The 25,647-nt window shown below is 55.8% G+C and overlaps 1 protein-coding gene across 2 annotated transcripts in view; it reads left to right on the forward strand.

The window, feature by feature from the left end:
• CAMK2A (calcium/calmodulin dependent protein kinase II alpha) overlaps positions 1 to 24,399 on the forward strand; it is a 62,840-nt gene extending 38,441 nt beyond the window's left edge. Inside the window, exons 13-19 of one of the 2 annotated variants that reach the window (XM_036281801.1) lie at positions 1,928 to 1,968; positions 7,213 to 7,245; positions 8,187 to 8,235; positions 16,630 to 16,705; positions 19,271 to 19,365; positions 23,074 to 23,302; positions 23,543 to 24,399. In XM_036281801.1, the coding sequence (XP_036137694.1) occupies positions 1,928 to 1,968; positions 7,213 to 7,245; positions 8,187 to 8,235; positions 16,630 to 16,705; positions 19,271 to 19,365; positions 23,074 to 23,302; positions 23,543 to 23,546 (527 nt within the window). In that variant the 3' untranslated portion in view covers positions 23,547 to 24,399. Of the gene's footprint in view, positions 1 to 1,927; positions 1,969 to 7,212; positions 7,246 to 8,186; positions 8,236 to 16,629; positions 16,706 to 19,270; positions 19,366 to 23,073; positions 23,307 to 23,542 lie in introns of those variants that run through there. The other variant, XM_036281802.1, reaches the window with a different exon arrangement.
• Positions 24,400 to 25,647: the final 1,248 nt, after the last annotated feature.

Consider the following 25,647-nt stretch of genomic DNA (forward strand, 5'->3'; position numbering starts at 1 on the left):
CAGGGTGAGTCACCGGAGAGTCCAGGGTAGGAGCCTTTGGCCTTGGCCAAAGCCAGGCTGGGTAGGGCGGGGAGTGCCCAGTGACCTGTGGCATGTGGCCCCCAAAGAGAGAAGGGGAAGGGATTAGTGTCAGGGTTTAGCAAGAAGCTCCCCCTGGCACACTGGAGAGTCCTGGGACCAGCGATGCCAGCGGCTTCTCTCTGGGGAGCCCGGAGGCTGACCGGGCAGCTGAGCCGTTGTACCAGAGCTCACCCGAGGGGCCCTCTGACTGGGGCTGGCGCCAGCCTGCCAGGGCTGCTGTGGGCACAGGGCCGGCCCCACAGCTAGGGGTCGGCTCCGGGGAGCCACAGCCCAGGCTTCGCTGAGAGGGTCCACCTGCCCACGTAACCAGCTGGAGGAATGAGACCCAGGTAGGAAAACGCTGCAACTTCAGATCTGGGCCTCTGCCTCTGCCTGAACCGCCTTCCCAGTCTCTCCCCAGACAAGGATCCTGCAGCTCCTTCAGCTGAAACATGAGCCACCCAGGCAGTCAGAGTCTTTTTTTAACAGCTGAAGTGCCCCTAGGGAACTCCAATCCAGCACGGACAAGATGGTGCCTGTGGGTTGGCTCCAATCTGTAGATGTGCTTAGGTGGGGTCAGTGGGGTTTAAAAAGCTTTTTGGAAACAGTTTCCAGCACTTAAACATCAGGAATTTCCTGGGAAAGTCCAGATCTCTGTCTTCCTTGGAAGTCAGAGTGTGTGGCCTCACAGGACGCGGAGTCTTGTGATAGTGGCTGGAGTTGAGAGGGACAAGGAACCCCCCACACTACAGCCTAGTTCAGCCCACAAAGCCTGTGTGTGTGTGTGTGTGGGGGGGGGGGGGTGACAGCCACTCCCTTTGGCTTTGGGCCAAGAGGTACCCACTTGCTTTACAAGAGGGACACTTTGGATGAGAGCCTGGTAGGGGTCATCGGAAATGTGAGGGTGACCGGGAAGCTGGACAGACCATGAGCCCCATCCTTCAAAGCCTCTGGGGCTCCAGCACCCCGTATGACCCCTGGTCTCCAGCCTACTCTCTCCAGGCCACCAGGAGAAGGACAAGTGGCTGCCATTTACTGAGCATCTACTTCCCAGAGGTCAAGCGCTGGGCTCAGTAAGCACTTTCTAGATACCTTATTTCATTTAACTTGAGGCATTTGCTTGAGGTCTGAGCCGCCGGATGCCAGGTTGGGCAGGGCTGGGCGCTCATATGCCACTTCCTGGCCAAGGGCTCGGGCCAGGAGGCGAGGGGGGAGGGAGAGGGGAACGACAGAGGTGGAGCCTCCTGAGATTTGTTGCTCTGCTTTCCTGGCTGCCAGGGACAGAGCCCAGCCCAGCCTGGAGCTCTGGAGTTCGAGGGTGGGGAGGCCTCCGCCAGGATGGGTGCCCTGGCAGGGGTGGGCCCCAGAAGGGGGCATCTGCTTCTTGTCACTGGCAAAGCACAGCTCGCAGCTGTCCAGAGTGAGTAGGCAGGGCTGACACATGACCTCCGCAGCAGCATGGGGCTAAAATTAGAGCGGGCTGGGCTGGGGAGGGAGCGTTCTGCCCCGGCCGGGCAGCCGGGCCTCCGGGTTGGCCACCTCCAGCACGGGTGGTGACCAGGATCCAGAGGGAATCCCCGGGCTCAAACAGTAGCTCACGGTCCTGGGACGTCCTGGATACCTTCCTTCACCTCGACCCATGGGGCTAGGGGGTCACACTTGAGATCGCTGAGAACTGTGGGAGCCCAGGCCCACCCCGTGGGCAGTCTCGGGCTCCGGGGAAGGGAGAAGCAGGAGGAGGAGTTCTCCCCGGATCGCTGAGCCGGCTCCCTGCCCTCTGGCTGCCCGTGGATGCTGCTGTTCCTTGCCCTATGGGCCCTGGTGCCCTGCCTGGTGTTGGTAACCCTCTACTTTCTCTCCTCCATAGGAGGGAAGAGTGGAGGAAACAAGAAGAATGATGGCGTGAAGGTAAGCCCCTGGAAGCCCACAGGGCCTCCTCTGGCAGCGTTTCTGCCCAGAGGGCCCAGCTTTCAGGGCCGGGGCAGGACCCGGGCCCCGCTGATGGTGTTCTGGGCAGATGCAGTCACTTCTGCAGCTGGGCCACCCCAGACCCAGAGACCTGGGCTTTGGTTCCTGCCCTCTCGTCGGGGGAGGGCGAGGAGAGGGGGTTGAAAGCCTGGGGGAGATGCAGGTGGCCTTGGGTTGGAGCAGGTATAAGGGAAGGGGCAGGTCCGAAGGAGGTTTCTGGGGCTGGAGGACTGGTGAACAGAGGGTACAAGGAAGGTTTAGAGATGATCATGAGGGGTGACCTCCTCTTTCCCGAGCGTGTGCTGGCTGGAATGGCCCCTGACCCGAAGTACACCCCGGCCCAACCCACAAGCCTGTGGAGGATGGATAGCCATTCCTCTCCGCTTTGGGGTCCAGAGGTACCTCTCCCCATCAAGGCCTGCCGGTTCACTGATTTAGTGCCAAGCATCCCCTCCTCCCCTGACCCAGCCTGCCCTCTGTCCCCCCTCCCAAGCCCGATGCCCGAGCTACTCCATACACAAACCCCTGACCCTCCTGCCCTCCTCTCTCTTCTCCCTCTGCTCTCTGGGGCCTGGTCCCCACTCTCTGCAGCTCCCTTCTCCCTGCCACTGGCTCGCCTTGTGGGTTCTCTTCTTTTGAGACCCTGCCTTTCTCTGGGCTCAGAGCCCTGCCTGGCCAGGGCCCCAGGGCTGGGCTGTGTACAGGACACTGGAAGGTGTGGGACACTGTCCAAACACAGTCACCCAGATGGGCTGGTGGCTTCGTGGCTTCATTTGTAGTGGCATTTACAGTCTCAGGCCGCTGGTTTTGGTCTGGCACGGTTACACGGGAGGGGGTCTAGGCTGGCTGTCGGAGGCCAGGGTTTGGGCCTTCCCTCTGCAGACTTCAGTTTTCCCGTAGCTACGATGAGGGGGCGGGAGGAGTGTGGTCTGCATGGTGTCCAGGATTTCAGCTTTAAAACACACACACGAGCCCTGGCCGGTTTGGCTCAGCGGTTGGAGCGTCGGCCTGTAGACCAGAGAGTCCTGGGTTCGGTTCCCGCTAGGGGCATGTATAAAACACACACACACACACACACACACACACACACGCAGGAAAAAGGGGGGGGCAACAAAACCTTATCTAGTCACTCTCCCTTCTCATCTTGGGTGCCAAGGAATACCTAATTATTGGTTGTCAGCCAAAGTCAGTGGTTTTCAAATGGAAGTCCTTGGAGCCCAAAGATTCTGGGGAAGCACCCCCAGCAGCAGATGGGGTGGAGTGGGATCAGAAGCGGGGGGCAAGCAGAGAAGATTCTGGGCTTTCCATGCCCACTTCAACCAGAATGGCTCCATGGACCAGCCAGCACCGCGGTTAAGAGAGCTTGGGCGGGCTTGGCAGCCGCAGACCTTGGCTTATTTGAATCCCCTGAGCCTGTGTTTCCTCATTCAGGCAGCCGGGGAAAAGGGGTTTCCACCTGCAGGGCTGCTTGTGAGGAGCCGAGATCACGTGTGTTGAGGGCTTAGCACGGGGCAGGGCGTACGACACATGGTCATGGGGTGCCGGCCAGTATTGTTATCTTTTGTTTTATATATTGGACATCCACGTTCAGATCTGTCTTGAAAACAAAGTTTGCTCAGGAAAGTATTTGGTAATCCACAGATGCAGAGCTGACCCAATTTCTAAAGTTAACACCCCGAGTCCTGTGATGGAATTCAGAACCGAGCTTTGTTGTTTTGGGTGCCCCATCAGTCAATCCCACCCACCACCCCTTTGAAAGGGTGATGGGGTGCCATGTGGTGGACTGGTTTGGAGCAGCTGGCGCTCTCTCCGGCCCTAGTTGGTAGACACTGGGATTCTGGGTTCCCTCGGTTTCAGAGGCCACAGGAGCTGGTGTGCCGTGGCCCTGGTCAGTGGAGGAAGAGGAGGCAGGGGGAGGGCTGTCCCGGTCTGCTTGGCTCGTGGGTGCAGCCCTGGCAAAGGCTAACTCAGAGCCACTGGTGTGAGGTCAGGGCCTCCCGCAGGCAGGGCCTTGGGACAAGTTCTGGTCTGGCAAGGCCCGGAGGCAGAGACTGTCCGAAGGCAAGGACGTGGCGTGGTGGGGCTCTGGCTAGTCACCGCAGGGCTTTCCAGTGGGCACAGCTGAAATAAGTGTCCCTCCTTCAGCAGCTAAGACTGAGTGACTTCTCAGGGCGGCCTGGGTATGGATGAACAGAAGCTCAAAGGCTGTTCCTGGCCCGACCGTCTCTCTGTAGCTCAGCCTCCTTCCCCTCCTTGGGGTGGAGGAGGGAGAAGTCCAGCTGGAAGACAAGCCACCCAGGACCTTGCCCAGGATTCGGGGCACACCACCTGCAATATGTCACTCTAGGGGTCCGGTCATGTTTTCACTGTGAGTGAAACTGGACCTAGTCAAGAAGCCAAGGGTTTGAGTCTGAGCCCCACTGTCTTCCCCCTCGGGGACCTGAGTCATCGCTTCTGTCATCTGAGCGAGGGGAGAGTGGCAGTTGCTGGTGGGACCTGGTGGAGTCATCGTGTGCTTCTTTAGCTGACACACGTTCAGCCAAAGTGGGGACATACAGATTCTTCCTACAGCATCATTCTAGAGACAGACGACCGACGGCATCCGGGGCTTCGCAGAAGAAGCAGGGACTGGCCCCGACGCTGGAGGACAGCTGGCCAGTCGGAGATAGAGCTATGACACAGTGCTGTACTTTCTGAGCCTTTAATGGCTCTTCAAGGCTAATGGTGACTCTACTGCGCTTCTACCCTCCTTGCTAACCTTAGAACCATGCTTTTCTCCAGGTGGTTCTAAAAGATGCGACTCCACTTTTGGTGAAAGCCCCTTGTAAATTAAACTCGAACTTGCCGGTCAGCGTGGGGTTATTAGTATCCTCATCATTCGTGACTCGGGGAAATTGAGTCTTTCCATTACCAAGAAACGATGCCCCCTCCCAACCACCCCGAGGCCTCTACTGCTACGAGGAAGGGCCGACTGCTCCCACCCCTTAACCCCACTCACTGCCCGTTGGTGTCCCATGCGTGCCGTTGTGACTTCTCTCCCCCATGTCCCATCCTGTCACTGTACGTCCTAATCTGATGCAGTCTCTGCTCTGTGTTCCCTCCTTGTGTCCTGCCTGGAACCTCCTGGCCCCCTCGGGCCACTCTTCAGGTATCTGCTGAGAGCCGAGCTGGGAGGACCTGTCTTGGCTCCACCCAGGATTGGGGCTGACTCCAGGAGGGGAGGGGAAGAGAGAAGAGGAGAGGAGAGGAGAGGAGAGGAGAGGAGAGGAGAGGAGAGGAGAGGGGAACAGAGGAGAGGAGAGGAGGGGAACAGAGGAGAGGAGAGGAGAGGAGAGGAGAGGAGAGGAGAGGAGAGGAGAGGAGGGGAGAGGAGGGGAACAGAGGAGAGGAGAGGGGGGAGAGGAGAGGAGAGGAGAGGAGAGGAGAGGAGAGGAGGGGAGGGGAGAGGAGGGGAGGGGAGGGGAGGGGAGGGGAGAGGAGAGGAGAGGAGAGGAGAGGAGAGGAGAGGAGAGGAGAGGAGAGGAGAGGAGAGGAGAGGAACAGAGGAGAGGAGAGGAGAGGAGGGGAGGGGAGGGGAGGGGAGGGGAGGGGAGAGGAGAGGAGAGCGGAACAGAGGAGAGGAGAGGAGAGGAGAGGAGAGGAGAGGAGAGGAGGAGAGGAGAGGAGAGGAGAGGAGGGGAACAGAGGAGAGGAGAGGAGAGGAGAGGAGAGGAGAGGAGGGAGGGGAGAGGAGGGGAGGGGAGGGGAGGGGAGGGGAGGGGAGGGGAGGGGAGAGGAGAGGAGAGGAGAGGAGAGGAGAGGAGAGGAGAGGAGGGGAACAGAGGAGAGGAGAGGAGAGGAGAGGAGAGGAGGGGAACAGAGGAGAGGGGAACAGAGGAGAGGAGAGCAGTGAAGGGCAGAGGACGTGCTGTCTGCAGGCTGCTGGCTTTGGAAGTCACACTGTCCAGCCCAGCCGGAGCAGATGCAGGAGCTGTGAGCATTTACGCTGGAGATGCCCAGTGAGCCGCCCCTGCCATGTCTCTGGGGGCCCTGGGTGGAGAGCACAGGATCTCAGGCTCCTGGCACTCAGAGGCTCTTGGAGTCAGAAAGCCCTGAATTAGACCCGAGGACCGCCAGAGAGGACTGTGCCTTGGAGAAGGATAGGCCTTTGAGGAGCGGTCAGGCTGTGGGTGCCTGAGACCTGGACAGAGGAGTGAGTGGCACTCAGGGGTCTGGCCTCTGCTCTGCTAGCAGCCAGCTGAGAGACCTTGGGCAGATCACTGCCCATCTCTGGGCCCCAGTTTCTCATCTGTGCAATTCAAGGGTCAGTCTTGACCTGGAACCCTCTATGAATATGGTCTTTAAGACTCTTGGCTTAGAGCTGAGGGAAGAAGAAAATTTACCTTTGTCTTCTCTCTCTTCTTCCCTTGGTTCCACAGCCAGTAAAACAGGGACAGCTACACCCCCACCCCCCCAAAGCTAGAACAGGCTGAAGGGCAGGGCCCAAAGGCACAGATCTGGCTCCGCTGTGTGTCTGGCTGGGCCTCGCTGTCTAGGCCAGTCGCTGGGAAGCTTTGAACGCAAGCAGAATTTCAGGGACTGGTTCCCACTCCTGGCCCTGCTCTAGAATCTGCTGGAGATACTGTTTTCCATGGAAATCCTCAGGCCCCAACCCAGGCTGAGTTACCGAACTCCTCGAAGGGGCCTGGTTAGATGTGTTTTTGACAAGTTTCCTAAGTGACCGTGACACCTGGGGTCCTTTCAGCAGAGATGCATGAGGAGTCTAGGAGAGATTGGGCCTCATCGCCAGACCTGAGCACCCTTCTGTTCTTCAAGAGCTTTGCGTTCTGGAGGTCTTAGGCAGCTGGTGTCTGAAACCCAGGATTGACTTCCCCATCAGAGCTCGGTGTAGAGGGAGCCCTGGTCCGAGGGAGGCTTGACCTGGAGCTTGGTGGTTGGTCGGTGAGACCCAGACAGCTGTGCATGAGACCCCAGAACTTCAGGCTGAGAGAGGACTGGTCCCACCAGGTCAGCTGCTACCGGTGGCCCTGACTCCTTGCCCCCATGCCCTGCTGGCAAGGGACCACAGAGGATGACCCCGAGGCCCATCCTCCTTCCAAATCTCCCCTGTCATTTGTTCCTCTGCTCCCTGCCGTTTTCACGCTGTGTCTTTTCCTGTCCCATCTCTTCTCCTTGTTTTTCCAGAAAAGAAAGTCCAGTTCCAGCGTTCAGTTAATGGTGAGTGTCTGCCGTCTCCCAAACGCCGGTAAATGCTGGGCCTCGACCCCTTGCTCCTGCCTCCCTCCTGCAGGCTGCACTGGGAACCCGGGGCGGGGAGAGGGTGCTCAGGGCGTGCTTGGTACGTGTGCCTCGTGTGACAATATGTGTGTTGTGTGTGCGTGTTGTTGGTGTTTCTGTTGACACCTCCGACCCCATGGCCCAGACCAGCAGCCTGACAGTAGACCTGAGAACTCCGTCGGGTGTGAAGGTTGATTTGAGCCCCATCCCACATCCAGCCCTCGGCTTCTCGCTTCTCCCCGGCCTCCGCTCTGGAACTCATCTCGGGGCTTGGTTGGTGCCGGTGCGGTGAGGGTGGAGGGGCTCGGTTTGGCCACAGCAGTGGGCGCCGCAGAGGCCCTTCTTGAGCAAGGCTACACAGGGCCTGCCGGTGGCAGAGGAGCCACCCGCCCCTGCCTCTGACTAAACATTCCAGTGGCGGCATGGTGGCCCGTGGCCCTCTTCTTCTGGTTCCATTGCTGTCTCCCTCGGTTGTGTGGTTTTTCTCCCCCTGAAAAGCTCAGCTCTCTCACCCTGGGCCTCCCTCTCTCTCTTTCTTCCTCTCCTGCCAACGTGTGTATTCCTTCCCCATTCTGTGGCCACCATGTGCCTCTCGGCCCCTCCACACCCAGGGACCCCTCCCAGCTCCTCCAGAAAGGCCAGGGTTTTCCCTGCATCCGTCCCTCCATCCACGCTCCGGCCACCGGCCACCTGCTTGGCTGGGCCCTTCCCCTCCTTAGGCCTGGAAGTCTGACAGGGTTTGCAGGGGAGCACCCGGATGGCAGAGCCAGTGAGGCTTACAGAAACTGGGCCGCAGCGTCAGGCAGCCGGGGCAGCCCCCACTGGCCGCGCCCCTTCCTGCCGGCCAGCCGGCCTCACCGCCTCCCTGTTCTCTCTGGCAGGAATCTTCAGAGAGCACCAACACCACCATTGAGGACGAAGACACCAAAGGTAGGGGGGGGCCTTGCCTTTGGCGTCTGGGCCCCCAGGCCTCCTCTGACCCCCTTCACTGACAGCCCCTGGCTTGAAAAGGCCCCAGTGCCAACCTTGTGTCCCCTGCTCTGCGCAGAGCCTCAGTCGGGTTCCTTCCAGACTGAGTGCAGTTTGCGGGCGTGGGACACTCAGCCCACTAGCAGAGCATAGCTGGACTCTTCTTATTGCAGGGGCTATGCATTTGCTTTATTGTGTGTTAGAAAAAACGAATTTAACATATTCCTGTCGTACATGTATCGCAGTGGTACGCATTTTCCTTTTGAAGTCAGATTTTGCCTTTTTTTTTTTTTTAAAGTGTGCTGATTTTTAAAACATGAAGCAATAATCCTAAGGGAAGGGAAAGCAAAAAATGCAGAAAGTTCAGCTGTATTTCATGGGAAACCCTGCCTGGAGCAACCCAGAAGGCAGGAGTGGTTGTGGCCAGTGACCAACAGTCCTCAAAGCCCTCGGTGGACGGGGGAGCAAACCGCCAGGTCATTGTGATCGGCCAGTAAGAGAGGCAGTAACAAGGACCGTGATAGAAATAATGGCTGCCTTTTATGGGATGCTTGCTGTGGGCTAGACTGGAAGTGCTTTATACTGACCTGAGCTTCATAACAACCCTGTGGGGTAGCTGCTGTAATTAACCCCATTCTACAGCCCTGGGAACAGAAGTGTTGAGTCCGTTGTCCCCAGGTCCCATAGCTCGTAAGCATGGAGTGTGGCTCCAGGGCCTCACTCGTAGCTACTGCTCTGGAGGCCTTGGTGTGTGGAAAACCATCGTGAGCTTAGAGGAGGGAGGCGTGCTGTCTTCTGGTCAGGGGACACCAAATCCTTGGATGAGTTGGTGACGTTCTGTGTGCTGTCCGCACTCAGCCCTCCTCATGCCCCCAGGACGGGGAGACCAGAGAGTGTCCGGGTTCCCTCGCTTGGGCATGTGTCAGAGATGCCCAGGGGGTCTCTGAAATCCAGAAAAACACCGTTGACCTGGAGAGATCACAGCTGTACCAGCTCAGACATTTTTCAGTAGTTTAAATAATTCGCCTCTAAAAGAATACAGGGATGGGGAAAAGAGCATTTTATTATGTAACAAATATTTTTGCGCAATTGCAATTCAGGCTTTAAGGCAGTTTGATACAATAAACACCAGGACTACCCTTGACTCTGCCAGGATACACTGGAAGATCAGCCCCACTCTGGTATGGCCCTTTCTGCCAGCCCCGGCTGGGGGTGGGTCACTAAAGCAAATCAATTTCTCTGATGGCACTAGTGCCAAGCTTTAAAAATACATCGTCTTGAAGAAGAATTCCCTGTTAGGGTCAAGTCGGCATTCTAAGTCCCTCAAGTATGAGTCTCTATTCACATCCTGGCCCTGGCCCTGTGGATTCGGATTCTATAGTTTTGTGTTGGGCTGAGACATGGCATTTCTGTGACGGTCCCATATTTAAGGCTAGCTGTCCCAATAGTAAGATTGGGATTTTGGGGAGACCCGCTGTGGCCTCATAATCCTAATCTCAGAGCAGACAGGGACGATGGGGGCAAGCTAGCTCTGTGCTTCTTCACTGGGGTCCGATTGCTGGTTGACCTTGGACAACTTACTCAACCTCTCTGAGCCCCAGTTTCCTGAACAATAAAGAGGTGATGATAATAGTTCCAACCAAAGATGTAAAGGTGAAATGAGAGGCTGCATATAAAGTGCTTACACAGTGTTTGGCACATGGTAATTGTTGAATAAATCTTAATTTTTTTTAAACTACTGCTTGTGGTTGACAGGAAGCCACAGGCCATTTTTGGAACATCAATTTTACTGAAAGATTATTTTAAGGCAAATATTTATATATTAAACAGACAGAGAAATAGTTGGAAGAGAATGCAAAATTTGTATGCGCTATTGCTGTAAAATATGAGCTGCCAAAGACATTTTCCACCTGGGGTAGTGGCTCTGGGTTACATCCCTGAGGTCCCACATTTACAAGCATAATTCTCTGCTTTAGAGAGAAACTGATGGGAAATTTATGAGTCTTGAATTTTATTTAGTTTATATAGGCTCCCCCCTTTTTTCCTTCTTAAATTTTTTTTATTGATTTTAGAGAGGGAGGAGGAGGGGGGAAGGAGAGACAGAGAGAGAGAGACATCAATGTGAGAAATATACATCAATTAGTTGCCTCCCGCATGCGCCCTGACTGAGGATTAAACCTGCAACCTAGGTATGTGCCCTCACTAGGAATTGAACCCGGGACCTTCCAGTGCACAGGAAAATGCTCCAACCAACTGAGCCACACTGTCCAGGGCTAAGCCTCTTTTACGAGAGGAGATCTGAGGCTCAGGGAGGAGGAAGGGCATATCAGGTTATTAGCGGCAGAACTGGGACCCATTCTTTGCCTCAGTTTCCCCGCATGTACACGGCCATGTCTGACCGGAGAGAGGCTGGCTCAGCCAGGAGCTTTTCCTGAGTTTGGTAGGGAATAGGAGACCAGTGCCTCCCTCAGCTTCTCCAGGCCTCAGAGGAACTTTCCAGAGAACCATTTTCTGGTGTTGATTTGTTAAGTCTTTGTCCTAAGTGAGAACAGCAGCTGGCGAGGTGGATTCTGACCCAACGTCAAAGTTAATTAGAAATGTCACCCTTCTGGGAGCTTCTCCCCCTGAGCAAAGAAAGGGACATCTTCACGCACAGGCCTCTTCCTCTGACCCTCCGAGTTTCACGGGGCTCTGCCAGGCTTTCTCCCCACTTCCCTACCTTCTCCTGGTCAGCTCCATGAAAACTAATTTCCTCTGCAACCCAAAAAGCTGCCTCAGAATCTCAGCAGAGACATTCTGGGAACTAGCAGCCGGGAACGCCCATCCCATCTTAGCTTCGGCACGCTGCGTAACCTTGGGGTCCCCTCTCAGCCTCGGCACGCTGCGTAACCTTGGGGTCCCCTCTCAGCCTCGGCACGCTGCGTAACCTTGGGGTCCCCTCTCAGCCTCGGCACGCTGCGTAACCCTGGGGTCCCCTCTCAGCCTCGGCACGCTGCGTAACCCTGGGGTCCCATCAGCCTCGGCACGCTGCGTAACCCTGGGGTCCCATCAGCCTCGGCACGCTGCGTAACCCTGGGGTCCCCTCTCAGCCTCGGCACGCTGCGTAACCCTGGGGTCCCATCAGCCTCGGCACGCTGCGTAACCCTGGGGTCCCCTCTCAGCCTCGGCACGCTGCGTAACCCTGGGGTCCCATCAGCCTCGGCACGCTGCGTAACCTTGGGGTCCCCTCTCAGCCTCGGCACGCTGCGTAACCCTGGGGTCCCATCAGCCTCGGCACGCTGCGTAACCCTGGGGTCCCCTCTCAGCCTCGGCACGCTGCGTAACCCTGGGGTCCCCTCTCAGCCTCGGCACGCTGCGTAACCCTGGGGTCCCCTCTCAGCCTCGGCACGCTGCGTAACCCTGGGGTCCCCTCTCAGCCTCGGCACGCTGCGTAACCCTGGGGTTCCCTCTCAGCCTCCGCACGCCGCGTAACCTTGGGGTCCCCTCTCAGCCTCGGCACGCCGCGTAACCCTGGGGTTCCCTCTCAGCCTCGGCACGCTGCGTAACCCTGGGGTCCCATCAGCCTCTGCACGCTGCGTAACCCTGGGGTCCCCTCAGCCTCTGCACGCTGCGTAACCCTGGGGTTCCCTCTCAGCCTCGGCACGCTGCGTAACCTTGGGGTCCCCTCTCAGCCTCGGCACGCTACGTAACCTTGGGGTCCCATCAGCCTCGGCACGCTGCTTAACCTTGAGCGAGTGCCTTACCTCTCTGGGGCTCAGCTTTTTTATCTGTAGGGAGCACTCCTGGACTGTCCGGGTGAATACCTGCCACATGAGAAATGTACAGGTTGCTCCTGAGCAGCTGCTGAATGTACCCCTCACATAGCAATGGGGTTTCTGAGGGCATGAAAGGGGCCCAGAGCCAGAGTGAGTTCCTCCAGATTTAAGGAGCACTAGACTCCCAGATCTTTTGTCCCAGAGAATGAAGCTAGGGAGATTCCTGCCCATCAGGCTTTGACTGTTGGCATAATTGGTGCCCTGAGTTGCTGGAGGTAAAGCCAAGATAGGCACTGTCTCAGGCTGCATTAATAGTGGTATAGTGTCCCAAGTGGGGAGGGGAGAGAGAGTACTACCCCGGACCTGATATTGTGTAACATCGAAGCCACACCTGGGATTGTGTGCTTACACTGAGTGAGACCTTTGAAGAGTAGATGGCTGTCCGGCCGGTGTGGCTCAGTGGTTGAGTGTCGACCCACGCACCAAGAGGTCGCCAGTTCAATTCTCAGTCAGGGCACACGCCCAGGTTGTGGGCCTGATCCCCAGTTGGGGGGGCATGCAGGAGGCGACCAATTGATGTTCTCGGTCATCGATGTTTCTATCTCTCTCTCCCTCTCCCTTCCTCTCTCTCAAATCAATAAAGAAAAAAAAATTAAAAAGAAAAGAAAGAGTAGATGGCCTGCTTGAGTCAGATCCTGCAAACTACATCCTGGAGGCCTTCAGCCCCGAGGGAAGAAGACTGGTGGGGGAGGGATTAGCCCAGGGGAGCAGGCACTCAGTGCAGGGCCCCAGGAGGCAGAAAGGATGCTGTCAAGGGGACAGAGTTCAGCTCGAAAGAAGGAGGCAGGTGCCAGTGGTGAGAGCTGTCCAACAGTGCGGCGGGCTGCCCCGTAGGCTGCAAGCCCCAACACCAACGCAGACAGAACTGGCACACGTGAAGCTGCCGGGAAGCATCCCTAGCTGAGGTTAGAGGCTCTCCCCACGAGGAAGCTCCAAGTCACAGACTGGCCCGTGGTAATAAGCACAGCTCTGTTATGGGGGGCCAGGTAAGTGCTCTCTATAGTGCATCGTTAATTACACAAAGAAGTTGATACAAAGGGCTTGGAACAGTAGCTGTTCTTAGTGAGGACCACATGGGTATCAGCTATTTCTTCTGATATCGTCTTAACTCACAATCCTCAGAACCACCCTATGAGGTAAGTACTATTAGTAGCTTCGTTATACATATGGGGAACTGAGGCATGGGGAAGCCCCTTGCCCAAGGCCCCACAGTTATTAAGAAGCAGAGCCACACCCTGGCTGGTTTTGCTCAGCGGTTAGAGCGTCGGCCTGTGGTCCAGAGAGACCCGGGTTTGGTTCCCACTAAGGGCACGTACCTCGGTTGCAGTTTGTCCCCAGGCCTGGTTGGGTCGTGTGGGTGGCAGCCACTTGGTGTGTCCCTTTCACGTCGATGTTTCGCGCGCTCTCTCTCTCCCTCTCTCTCTCTCTCCCCTTCCCACTCTATCTGAACAAAAAATGGGAAAGTGTCCTCGGGTGAGGATAAAAAATAAAGAAGCAGCCCTGGCCGGTTTGGCTCAGCGGTTGGAGCGTCGGCCTGCGGTACAGAGAGACCCGGGTTCGGTTCCCGCTAAAGGCACGTACCTTGGTTGCAGTTTGTCCCCGGCCCTGGTTGGTCGTGCAGGTGGCAGCCACTCAATGTGTCCCTTCACATCGATGTTTCTCTCTCTCTTCCTCTCTCTCCCTCCTGCTTTATCTGATCAAAAAATGGAAAAATGTCCTCGGGTAAGGATAAAAAATAAATAAATAAATAAAGAAGCAGAGCCACGATCCAAGCCCAGAGAGTCTGGCTGTAGAACCCATGTCTTTGACCACTTTGTAGCCTCTCTGAGATGGCATGAGAAGCAGCCCACAGGAGACAGGGCATTAGGCACAGGCTCATGAAATGTCACACTGGAAGTGTTCCTAAAGTCCAAACGGAGGAGGCAAGGGAGGTGGCCCAAGTCCCATGGCCTGCGTGAGCATGTGGACTCGCTCTGGGTCATCACCTTGATTCTGCGTGGGAGCGGCTGAAATGGGGTGTCTCCCAGCAAGGGTGGGTTGCTTCCCATCCTCAATCTCCAACCTCCATGAAGGAAGGCCGAGTTGACCAGGAGGCCGGGCTCTCGGGCTCCCAGGGACAGAGGCCACCAGGTGACTTGGGCAATTCCAGGAAACAGGACCAAGAACAGCCCTAGACCCTGGTTTGGTGCCATCCACTTGTTCATTCATTCCTGCCGCCTCTGCCCCAGCCCCAAGCAAGGCCCCAGAATGACCTGGCAGAGCTCACAGTCTAAAACGGACTCATTCCCAGCCCTGGTGATTCTTAGTGGAGCCAAGCGAGAAATAAAACAATTCGTCGTTCATGGTGGTAACTGACGTTGAAGACGATAATTACTATGTCTGCCGAGCACCCACCATGTGCCAAGAGCTGTTGTGGGCAGGGCCCCTGCCCTTAGGGGCGTGTGCTGTCGGGGAGAATGTGATGGGCTTTGGAACTGCGAACCCTGGGCAGCTGGTCCCCAACACAGACTAACTTCTCTCCTCCAGTTTGCTTGCCTCTGGTGTGGAAGTGATAGCCAAAGAAGTTGTGCCGTGAGCCTTCAAAATTCCACAGGTTGAGCGCGCAGTGCCTGGTGCAGTCCTTTAGTTAACGAGTTCCCCTGGGGGCAGGCCTGTTCCAGGCTCCTGGGATCCAGCAGCCAAGGGCAGCCACGGCCCAGCCTCCGTGCAACTCGTATTTGAATTGGGGAGTAGCCAGGCAACATGTTGGGGTGCCGGGGTCCTCTGGAAAAGGTCCTGGGCTGGGAGCCACGCTCTGCACCCTGCATGGTCTGTGTCCTTGGACAAATCACAACCCCTTACTGAGTTCCCCAATAGTTTGATAAGGAGGCTGAGTCCCTGGTTTCCAGGGGTTCTTCCAGCCTGGCAGTTCTGTGACTCCGTGACCTCTGGGTCCGAGGTGAGCTCCCAGTGTGAGATGGGGAGGGTGTCATGGGCAGTGATGAGGAAAAGGGCAGGGCCAGGGCCTCAGCCACGCATGGGCTCTCTCCCGCACTGGAGAAATGGGCTACGTGTCCATCTACCTCGCCTGAGGCTGCTCCGTAGGCCAGTGAGCTGCCCGGAGTTGGAGCTGAGCTCGAGCCTGGGGGAGGAGGGGTGGAGGGCCTGCCCTTGGGAAATGGCGTGAAGCTTCCGGTAGGACTGTCCTTCCGGGAGCCAGGACGTCTGACTTCAAATTTCTTCATGACTGAGACTTAGTCTCCTCACATTAGCTGAGGAAATGGGGGCTGCCCAGCTCCCGGGGTGTCTGAGGAGCAGATGTGGCCTCCGGGTGGGAGGATGCCAGGCTTCGGTCTGCATGCCCCGTGCTCACACCGCCTCCCACCTCCATGCCCAGCCCAGGAGGGGGCACTAGCGTCTCATCGACAGACCAGGAACGGCCTCGTGGCCCACAGCTGCACACCTCGTAAGGGCCTGGGTTGAAATTCCTTTATTTTCTTTTTTTTTAGAGTACAGCCTAGAATGCAAAGTCCTTCTATATATAATGGCCCCAGAGATTTTTTTTCTTTATTGATTTTTAGAGAGAGAGGAAGGGAGAGGGAGAGAGAGAAACATACATGTGAGAGTGAAACAGTGATGTGAGAGAGAAACATTGATCGGCTGCCTCCCTCATGTGCCCCACTGAGGATTGAGCCTGCAACCCTGGCATGTGCCCTGACCCGGAATCGAACTGGCAACCTTGCCGTACATGGGACAACGCCCAACCAACTGAGCCACACGGGCCAGGGCCTGGGTTGGAATTTAGATGAAGCCTATCTGGTACTGAAGCCTGGATTCTTTCCATGATACATTTGGCACTGAATGAATGAGAGGTGACGTTGTCCCCATTTTACAGGTGGGAAAACTGGGGCTCTCACACATATAATAAGAACAGTGACGTCTAACCCTCTACCAGAAAGACAGCAGCTGTTCATTTTGTTGCAATGGTGCCAGAGGAGGCCAGGTCTCAGCAACTGGGATTCATTATGCCTAGAAAGTTCTGGAAAGCTCAGAGCCTGATTCCTACAGACATCCAAATGGAGCATAAAGCTCCCCAAACCTAAGGGACGAGTAGGCCCCAAGACCTTCCTTAGCGGCCCCAGTTTGGGCACGAGGGAGCCCCTGGTTCATGGCTGCTAGTGACAACCACCACAGTTGACCTTTTTTGATTCAGGAGGTAAAGCAAGGTGATAGGGAAGCATATTTTGGAGTCAAAACAGGCCTCGGGTCAGAATGCCCACCATCGCTTTTTGGAGACAAAGGCTGCCAGCTAAGACACTGTTCTTTGTAGCTGAGGGAACTCTCCTACCTTTGTCACCTTTCTGGGCCTCAGTGTCTTGTTTGCGCAGTGGGAGTAATGATACCTCCTGTCATGGCTTCCACGAGGATCAACGAGACGAGCGTATGAGGCCCGCAGGTCCCAGTACAGGGTCGGGCACCTGTTGAGGACTCAGGAAGTGGTAGTTGGTGCTTCACTGCTGTCACGATTGCTGCTATTTCTGTGTCCCCTCCTGCCTTACAGTGCGGAAACAGGAAATTATAAAAGTGACAGAGCAGCTGATTGAAGCCATAAGCAATGGAGATTTTGAGTCCTACACGTGAGTCGTCTGGGCCCATCCTGCATGTCCTGCCTGGATTGTTGTTCGGGGGGCTGACGGCTAACTGTGGGGACCTGTCTCTGACCCTCAGTCACTCACCCTGCATGTGCTATGAATCCGACTGAGCTCATGCTTCTGTTTTACATTCAGACTTCATGCTTTTACTACGCTTTCTGTTCAAAGCACTCCTCTGTACCTTAGCCCTGCTCCTCATACCTCATTCCCAGGAGGAGCTCCAACAAGACTCTTGCTTCCCCAAGGAAAGAGGGTGTGGTCTCCACCCCAGCCCGGGCCTCCTCAGGAGAGGAGCTGGGAAGGAGGGGAGGGAGGCAGGTCCCTCCTTAGTCTTGCCTTGTGGGCCTGGGTCTTCACCCTGGACCTTCTCAGACCTCTGACCTCAGCTGGGCAGGATTGGGCAGGAATCCATAGGTTGTGTACCTCCAGTGAACAAGAACCTCAAAATGAAAGCTTAGAGCCTCTGGGGAGTAAGGCAATGTGCACAGAAATGACAAAAGAAAACAGATGGTATAAGATGTTCTCTGCACACCTGGGCCAACCCTCAGGGGCAGTTGTGTGCAAAGGCTGAGCTGGAGCGCCCCCTGGTGGTCACCCATGCAGCCTTCCTGGTCTGGCCCAGAAGCAGGTCCTGAGCCTGCCCTCCGCTGGCTCTGGAAGAGAAAGGATTCCCAGCTGAGGCCTCAATCTCTTGGCCTCTTGGCCAGGGCTTATAAGGTCTGGGCCTGAAGACCCCACATACAGTTTTCAGTGGACAAAAGCTGCCAACTAAGGCAGAATGACCCTTGCCTGATGGGTTCAGGTGAGGTGGGAACAACCTGGCGGGGTTTGCTGCTTGGGTAGCCTGTTCCTGGTTTCCACTATGCACAGGACTGAAATGCGTCTCCCAAAGGCCTGGCAGGCCTCTGCGGGAGGGTTTCTGCAGCAATGGGTGGCAAAGCCCCAGCAACCTACTGGTTATCTCCGGAGGAACAGGACCTTGGGGGGTGCAGGCGTGAGACTGAGGCCCATGTACATGTGTGTGCATGCACTTGTCCATGCATGCATGTTTGTGTTGTGTGCACGGGTGTGTGTGCACTGGGTGTGCACCAGATGTTGCATAAAAGCATGGAAGTGTGCTATTGAACAGGTTTTGCAGCCGGCCCTAGAAAGAGTTGTCAGCCATGGGGGACCCAAGGAGTGGCTCTGGTAGGACACTGCCAGGGAAGGAGGGAAAGAGAGGTGGCTCCTGTGGGCCCCAAGCCTCCCAGTGCCATTTCTGGGGACCCCTCCCACCTCTTGATGTCACTTCCTCTGGCATCTGTTGTTTACTCTAGGTTTTGACCCCTTGCCATAACCTCTGGGGCCCGTGGTGTCCTGAGTCTGGCCCTGTGTAACCCTGGATAACCCTTCGTATCAGGAGCCTTGGTTTCCCTACATGTACAGTGAAGTTGGAGCAGATGGTCTCTTCAGAGGCAGGGATGCCCAGAAACCTCCTAGAGAGGAGCTTCCCGGTGGTGCTCAGACTCCCGGATGCTCAGAGCGCAGACCTCCAGCCCTGTGGGATTCTGCTGCTGGAAGGTCCTGAGCATCCCATATGGTCTGAGCACAGCCCCAGCCGCTGGTTGATCCACCTAGAAAATCTGAGGTCCTGAGTGGAAAAGTGAGTTGAGGGGACAGGCAGGGCGGCACAGGGGCAGAGTGCCCTGCTTTTGCCATGGGGTCCAGCTCAGAAAGTGCTGGGCCTCACCCCCTCCTCCAGTTGTCTCCAGTTCCTCCCCAGATTGGGGTCTTTGCTTTCCCTGAGTACTTCCTGTCCCTGGCTTCACTGTCATTGTCACAGGAGTCCATGTAGTGCCGCAGAGACCTGGGGTGGGGGAGAGTTTTTCCCTGTCCCCAGCCAGCTGTCAGTGTCTCGGGGAAGTCAGAGACCTGGAGGGGAGCACTGTCCTGAAAGTGCACAGCCGGAGGCCCCGCCCCGCCCCGCCCTCCCAGGCATCGCTTTGTGGACCCTATTCCTCATCTCACGAAGAGGAACCGAGCCCACAGTGAGGGCTGCTAACAACAGGGCGTCTTTGCTTAAAGCAGCAAAGCGCACCCTTTCTGGGATTAGACCTTCTTGGTGAGGTCACTTTAATATGAAGGAAAAAGTCCCCTTCCCAGGAAGACAAATGAGGAGCCCCCGTCCCCCGTGGACCTGCTGCCCTGGGTCAGAGTGGGAGGGTGGGGTGCGCTTTGGAGAGTAGCATCCGGCTGACTTGTGCAGGGCATGACTCTGCATGCCATCCACGGTGCTCTTGCCTGGAGAGGTTAGGCCACCTGCTGGGGAAATGGCAGAGCCAGGACCTGAACCCAGGCTTCCCGGTTCTAAATGACACCCACCAGTCAGCAGTGCCCCACACTGCACAGTTCGCAAGCCCCTTCCCTGTCCATCCGCTTTACTGATCTTGTGAGGTGGGTGCAGTTACCCCCATTTTACAGGCTCACCCTCCTTGGGCCCAGGCCCTTGGATGAGGGAGTAGCTCTGAGAGGCCACCCCAGCCCCTCTTTCCTCTGACTTCCTCCCCCCAGGAAGATGTGTGACCCCGGGATGACAGCCTTCGAACCCGAGGCCCTGGGGAACCTGGTCGAGGGCCTGGACTTCCATCGATTCTATTTTGAAAACCGTGAGCAATTCCTTCTGTCTGGGGTGCCTGTTGTCTGCTCTCGGTCCGTGTCCTGCCGGACGGCACAGCAGGGTGACGGGCAGGGCCCCCGGGGCAGCTCAGGAGCCAGCGAAGAGGAAGACCCCATGTGGACAGGGGTTGGTACCATCTTGGTTCCCTCTCCTAACCCTGGCCCATCCAGCTGCCAGCTGCCCCTCCCGTGGCTGAGGATGGGGACCTGGGATAAGCGTGGCAAACCTTTCCAGCCCTCTCCTGCCCGGGACGCTGCCCAGGGAGGGCCTGGCGAGGGCCTTACTCCCATTTCATAGCTAAGGAGGCCTTCCCACGAGGACACACACCCAAGTTACAGTCATCCTGACACCTGGGACCACCCAGCTGCCCAACTGGTCACAAGCAGGCTCGTGGGTTGTTATGTAAGCGCCCCCTCTGGTGGGCAGTCTGGGGAAGAGGAGAGGCCCCAAGCTCACACTGCTGTGCCCTGCCTGTTCGTCTAGGTCTCTGTCCGCATGTCCGTCCTTTCGGGCCTCTCCTTTGCAGGAGAGACCTGGCAGCTTTGCACCAGGGGCTGTCGGGGGCTGAGGCTGGGCCTGACCCAGGGTGCTTTCTGCCTGTGTCCGTGTCTCACCTTGGCCAGGGGTCAGACGGGATGAACCAAAGCACATGCAGGTTAGGCTCGTGCCGCTGAGGACGCGGAGGAAGGCCTTGAGAGGTGGCACATCCAGGGTCTCCCACAGGGAAGGCACTACCGCTGAGGCCTCCCTGGATGATTTCTAGTACACGTGGGCGCTGCTCAGAGCCACACTGGTCCTCACGGCGAGAACGCTGTCCCTTTCTAAATTCTCTCTCCATGTGCCTGGCTCCATCAAGGGGCAAGGCCCCATTGGGTGCTAGTCTGTCTCGAACGCCTCTGAACACTTTCTAACTTCCCTCTTCGTTAGAGAGAGCCGTCTCGGCTCAGATCTGTGCAGGCAGGGGTGTGGCACTAGGGTTGCGTAACTTTGTTTCATTTTCGCTGGACTTGTTACCATTGTGTTCTGTGATTCTGGTGTTGCACTAATGATTGTGCTAGAAAGCTTTCTTTTCCAATCAATTGGTATCAACGAATAAAGTGAGTCCATTTAAGGAAATATTTTCATGAAGTACAGGTGGCACGTGGTTAAAATCAAGGTGGTCGTTAAGTGACTGGAGTAGGATCTAGTCCAGCTCTTCATCACACAGAAGGGGAGACTGAGGTCCAGACAGGGGAAGTGTCTTGTCCAAAGGAACCCAGAAAGTCGGTGGCAGACCCCAGTCCCGACTCACTCCACGTGCTGCCCCTCATCTGTGTGTCAGTGGTCATCAGCTGGACACGTCTGCCTGTACCCAACCTGACTGAATCACATAGAGTACAGGGGCTCAAGAGCACCCCAAAAAGCTGCAAAGAAGGAAGTTGTGTTTTCCCCTGATCAATCTTCGGATTCTCCAAGGCCAGCAATGGGAATTCTCATGTGAAGAGAGGTGGCTGGAACCCCAAAGGTCCCCTCATCCTGGAGCTCCCTGGCTGCTCACCACAGCCATCTCTCTCCTGGTCTGTCCTCTGGAGGTGCTGGTACCCCAGTGTGCACCCACAGTCTTCACAGAGCAGAGTCTGGGCTGAGCTGACTCTAAGGGATCAGGGATGGCGAAAGGGAAAAGAACAGAAGCCCATGCTAGCCCTTGGCCTGCATCCAGGTGGTCCGCCCCATCTTAGCACTGGCTCCCTAAATTCTAGGCTTGACCACCTGGTCATGTCAAAGGACCCACACGTGTCTGCAAGAACCAGAGAGTATCTGCTCACTCCTGGCCGAGCCCCACCCTGCTGCCTGCCTTCTCCGGCTGGAGGACCTGGTGTCTTTCTCCATGCTATCCATGGGATGTTGAAAACCCATCGTTATTCAAGAGACATCATATCAGAGTGGCTGTTTCTTCACAAATGCCCCTCAGGACCCCTGCCCTCATCAACAGCAGCAAGGCCCAGTGGCCTCAACAATGCTAAGTTCTGTCTGTCCCTTCTGGGATTGTGCTAGATGGCTGATTCAGTCCCACACAGAGACTGACTTCTTTTAGGTTCTACTGAATTTCTTTCAGAAACTGCCCCAGCTTAGGACAAGTCGGGTTGCTTCTCTGGACCCCAGTTTCCAGATCTGCTAAATGGATGCATTGAACTAGACCATCTTGAGTGCCTTCGGCTCTGGATGCTCTCGAGGTGCTTACAGAAGCCTCCTTGCATTCTGTAGGAGGGCCACTGGGTCACCGCTGACCTCTCGGGTCACCACTGACCTCTCAGGTCACTCCCAAGCCTATAACACAAAAGCTGTGTGTTTGCAAGCCCAGAATTGTAAAAGTCTGTTAGGATCTAAGACTCAGTGATGTTGAGTCCTTATTCCAAAGCCTGGGTAGAGTGTGATTATAATATTAGGGGTGGGTATTATCGCAGGCTTTCTGTAGTACTTAAAAAAAAAAAAAAGATATTTTAGATTTTTCAGGAAATCAATGACTCACAAACCTGGCTGGGCATCAGAATCAGAGGGTGGGGAAGGGGACAGGAGCTTCTTAATACTAGAGATTCTTGAACTGGCATCTCCAAGGGTGGACATGTACCCTCTGTAGGGTTGGGACCTACATTCGGGCTACACTAAGGAAAAGCATAAGGGTCACTCTGGAGCCCAAGGTGCCCATGTCCCCCGCCCAACCCCTCCCTGGGTCATTGTCTTTCTGTGCCTTTGTTTTCTCTCTTGCTGAAAAAAATTAAGAGTTCCTAGAATCAAAATAGGTAATAATAAAAATAATTAATAGTAATGGTGGCTAATGTTTCCCATGGAGAAAGAAGTTTCAGATACTTCTGTTGGTTCTACCTTGATTTTAAGAGGTATGCATTTCTCCCTAACTCTGGAAAGCTCCATGACCTCACCCCATGACTACAAATGCCATCCTTACAATTCCAAGGTTCTAAGATTCTACAATCTTAAGATACCCCAAATTTCTATGATTCTACATGTTGAGAATAGAAGTGGCAAATGAGGGGCCCATGTGTTTTATGTGGCCTGCATGATGTTTTAAATTTGGATTAGATGCCAATAATTAAAAATGAGACATTTCCACATAAAAATCCAGATTTCTAGATTCTCTTGAAAAGTCAGGAAGTGTGGCAACATGGATCTGTTACTCACATAGCAACCAGCCGGGAACCCGTGTACAGGGCACCCTCTGTAGATGGGACATGGTGAGCTATTCACCATAGTCTCCACCACTCCCTATTGTCTCCCTGACCCAGAGGCAAATGGTCAGTTGCCATTTAGCATCTTATATCCAGCTTAGCTCCTCATTTATATATTTGTTTGGTCTCTGTAGGGTTCTGGGTTTGAGACTCTGATCTAAACTGATTTGATTCTATAATCTCTGAGTCCTATTTGTCTGTGTTTGAGACACTCTGATTCTAAAATTTCATTTCCCTGTGTTGAAGACTTCAGAGTGTCTGAAATCCATCGTCTCTAAGCTGGGATGTGCCCTAGTCATCTAGGAGTCCTGCCTTGACTCCCAGGTAGCTGAACTCTGTCACAGAGACGGCTCCTCTGGAAATGAGGAAGGCAGGGGGGCTCAGAGGGTCGCTGGGAGTCGGGGAAGTGAAGGAAGTGAGGCAGGAGGCCCCCCAGTTGCATCTGCTCTGCTCGCTCCCACCCCCGCCTGCAGTGTGGTCCCGGAACAGCAAGCCTGTGCATACCACCATTCTGAACCCCCACATCCACCTGATGGGCGACGAGTCGGCCTGCATCGCCTACATCCGCATCACGCAGTACCTGGACGCCGGTGGCATCCCCCGCACGGCCCAGTCGGAGGAGACCCGCGTCTGGCACCGCCGGGATGGCAAATGGCAGATCGTCCACTTCCACAGATCTGGGGCGCCGTCCGTCCTGCCCCAGTAAGAGCTTCTGCTTCTGCTTCTGCCTCTGTCGTTAGGACCATCTAAAGGAGGTCTTGGGGTGGGGGCGGGAGGACCACAGGAGGAGATCAGGCCTGCAGGTCCCGGGGCAAGAGCTGGGCGGGTCCCTTAGGCAGCAGCTCCCTCCATCTAAGGAGGTTGGCTGGGGTGGCTGGCAGAGGAAAATGGGGCAGCCTCAGCTGCACCTGCATTACCCACCGCACGTATCATGTCTTACAGTTGAAGGACCAGGCTGGGGCACTTTACTGCAGAGATCTACTCTTCGTCCATGGAATGTCGCTGCTGGTTCTCCCACCTTGGATTTTGCTGGAATTCCCCCAGTCACGTCACCCCACTACCACCGCCATCACCGTCACGTTCATGCCTGCATCAAGAAAACCTACCCGCCAAACCCATCGCGTCTTCAGAACAAATGGCCACATCTCCCCGCCTCTCACCTGTCCCTCTCAGTCTCTGTCCCCAGCCAGGGCCGAGCTTCCTCAGGCCTAGACGCCCTGGATGCTGGCCCTGAGTACCCTCCCACCCGGCTGTCATTGGCCTGACTTGTCTTGGCTGCAGCCCAGAATGCCCAGCTATCTGTTCACCCAGGGTCTGGGGAAAAGGAGAGGCGGAGTCAGGAGATCCTTGACCTCTCCTCTTCCAGGGTCCCCCTGGGAAAGGCAGATGAACCCCTAACACCTTGAGCCAACCTCCCCTGCGGGAGAGAGTGAGAGAAGAGCAGATGCCAGGAGACTCATGCCTCAGACTGCGTCCCTACCTCCTCTCCCACCTGCCCGCCCTCCAGCCTCCGCCTGACACTCTCCCTCAGTGTGGGGAGCGCGATCCTCTCAGGGTGCCCCCACTCTCCCTCTTGCTTCTCTGCCGTTTACCTCCAACACTAACCGCCCATTCCACCCCTCCACCCGGCCCGGGAATTCCAGCTTCATCATATTTGAGGGAGAAAACCTGATTGCTTTTTTGGGGGCAAAAGAAAGCAACCTCTAGGTTATCACTTCTACTTGGACCGCATGCCTTTTTATAGCCAAACTCCTGTGTTTCGTAAATGGATTTCGCGTTCATGGATATCTATGTCATAACTAGACCTCTCAATTATTGTGAGGAGGGCTGGGTTGGGTTGGGAAGGGAGGTGGGAAGAGGGCAGAGGGGTAGTTCTTTTTTTTGTTTTTTTTTTCCCCTGTTCTAGGTCTTTATTTATTTTTTAATGTCATCTCTGAGATGGACTTTGTCACCAGTGGTTGCCCAGGGCCGAGGTAGACTCAACCCCGGTAGAAAGGTCTTCACTGAAATTTTGGTCCCAAGGTTATTTTCAGGACTGAATCAGATGTTAGTGCTGATAAGAAACAGTTCATCGGGGCAGAGAGTTGGGGGGCGGGGTTCGGAATGGAAATATCTGGACTTTTCTTTGCTTGCCTCCCAAACCGGGGTCCTTACTACCACACTTCCCAAGATTTCATCCCACCTCATCTGTGTGCCACCCCCAGCGTCCCCCCCTCTCTCTGGGGGTGTTCATGAGCATGCGTCTTCATCGCCCACCCCCTCGGTGTCTGCTGGTCCAAGCAGAGCACTGGAATGTCTACTCTTCACGCCTCGTCCTGCAGCTGTGGGTTCGCATCACTCCGCCCTTTTTTCTTTTCCTTCTGCTGCTCTCTTCCCGGGGACTGATGTGGAGTGCCTTGGCATGTCCACTAGGATCTACTGTCTGCACTGTTTTCTTTGCATGACTTTATATGCAGTAAGTATGTTAAAAAAAAAAACAGAAAAGAAGAAAAATCACTCAGCAAAACCAATCTACATGTCTTGGACAAAAATAATAGAGTGTATTCTCAGTGTCCGACTCGGAAATACGTCGCTGCCTCTCTGTGCTTTTGGCCTCTGTGTGGCCGTGTTTTGCCAGCATGAGATATTGTCCCCTCTGGAGGATTTTAGGGGAGGAAGAGCCATATCCCCAAGGCTGTGGAGGAGGCACTGATTCCCCCAAACCTTCGGGGAGTCCTGGGTGGTGGGTGGAGCGGGACTGATGGGGATGTTTGATCCAGACCTTCCTGAGTTTCCCCGATCCTGGGCTGTCCGCTGGGCTGTTCTCTCAATTGCTGCTGCCCCGGGGACAGGTGAGGCGGGCGGGCTGGGGGCTTCAGGCCAGGAAAGAGGCTTCCCAGGCCTCCTGGTCTCCGAGCTGGTCGATCACTGGCCTCTGTCCGTGGCAGAGACCCTGCTGCCAAGTCTGGCCCAATAAGGCCCAGTGATCCCAGCATCTCAGCAGCAAAGCTGCCTGCCTCCCTGTGAGCTGCCATCCCAGCTCACCGCCACCCCCAAGCCAAAGGTGT

Source organism: Molossus molossus, unplaced genomic scaffold (genome assembly GCF_014108415.1).
Source record: "Molossus molossus isolate mMolMol1 unplaced genomic scaffold, mMolMol1.p scaffold_m16_p_4, whole genome shotgun sequence".
NCBI classification, from domain to species: Eukaryota; Metazoa; Chordata; class Mammalia; order Chiroptera; family Molossidae; genus Molossus; species Molossus molossus.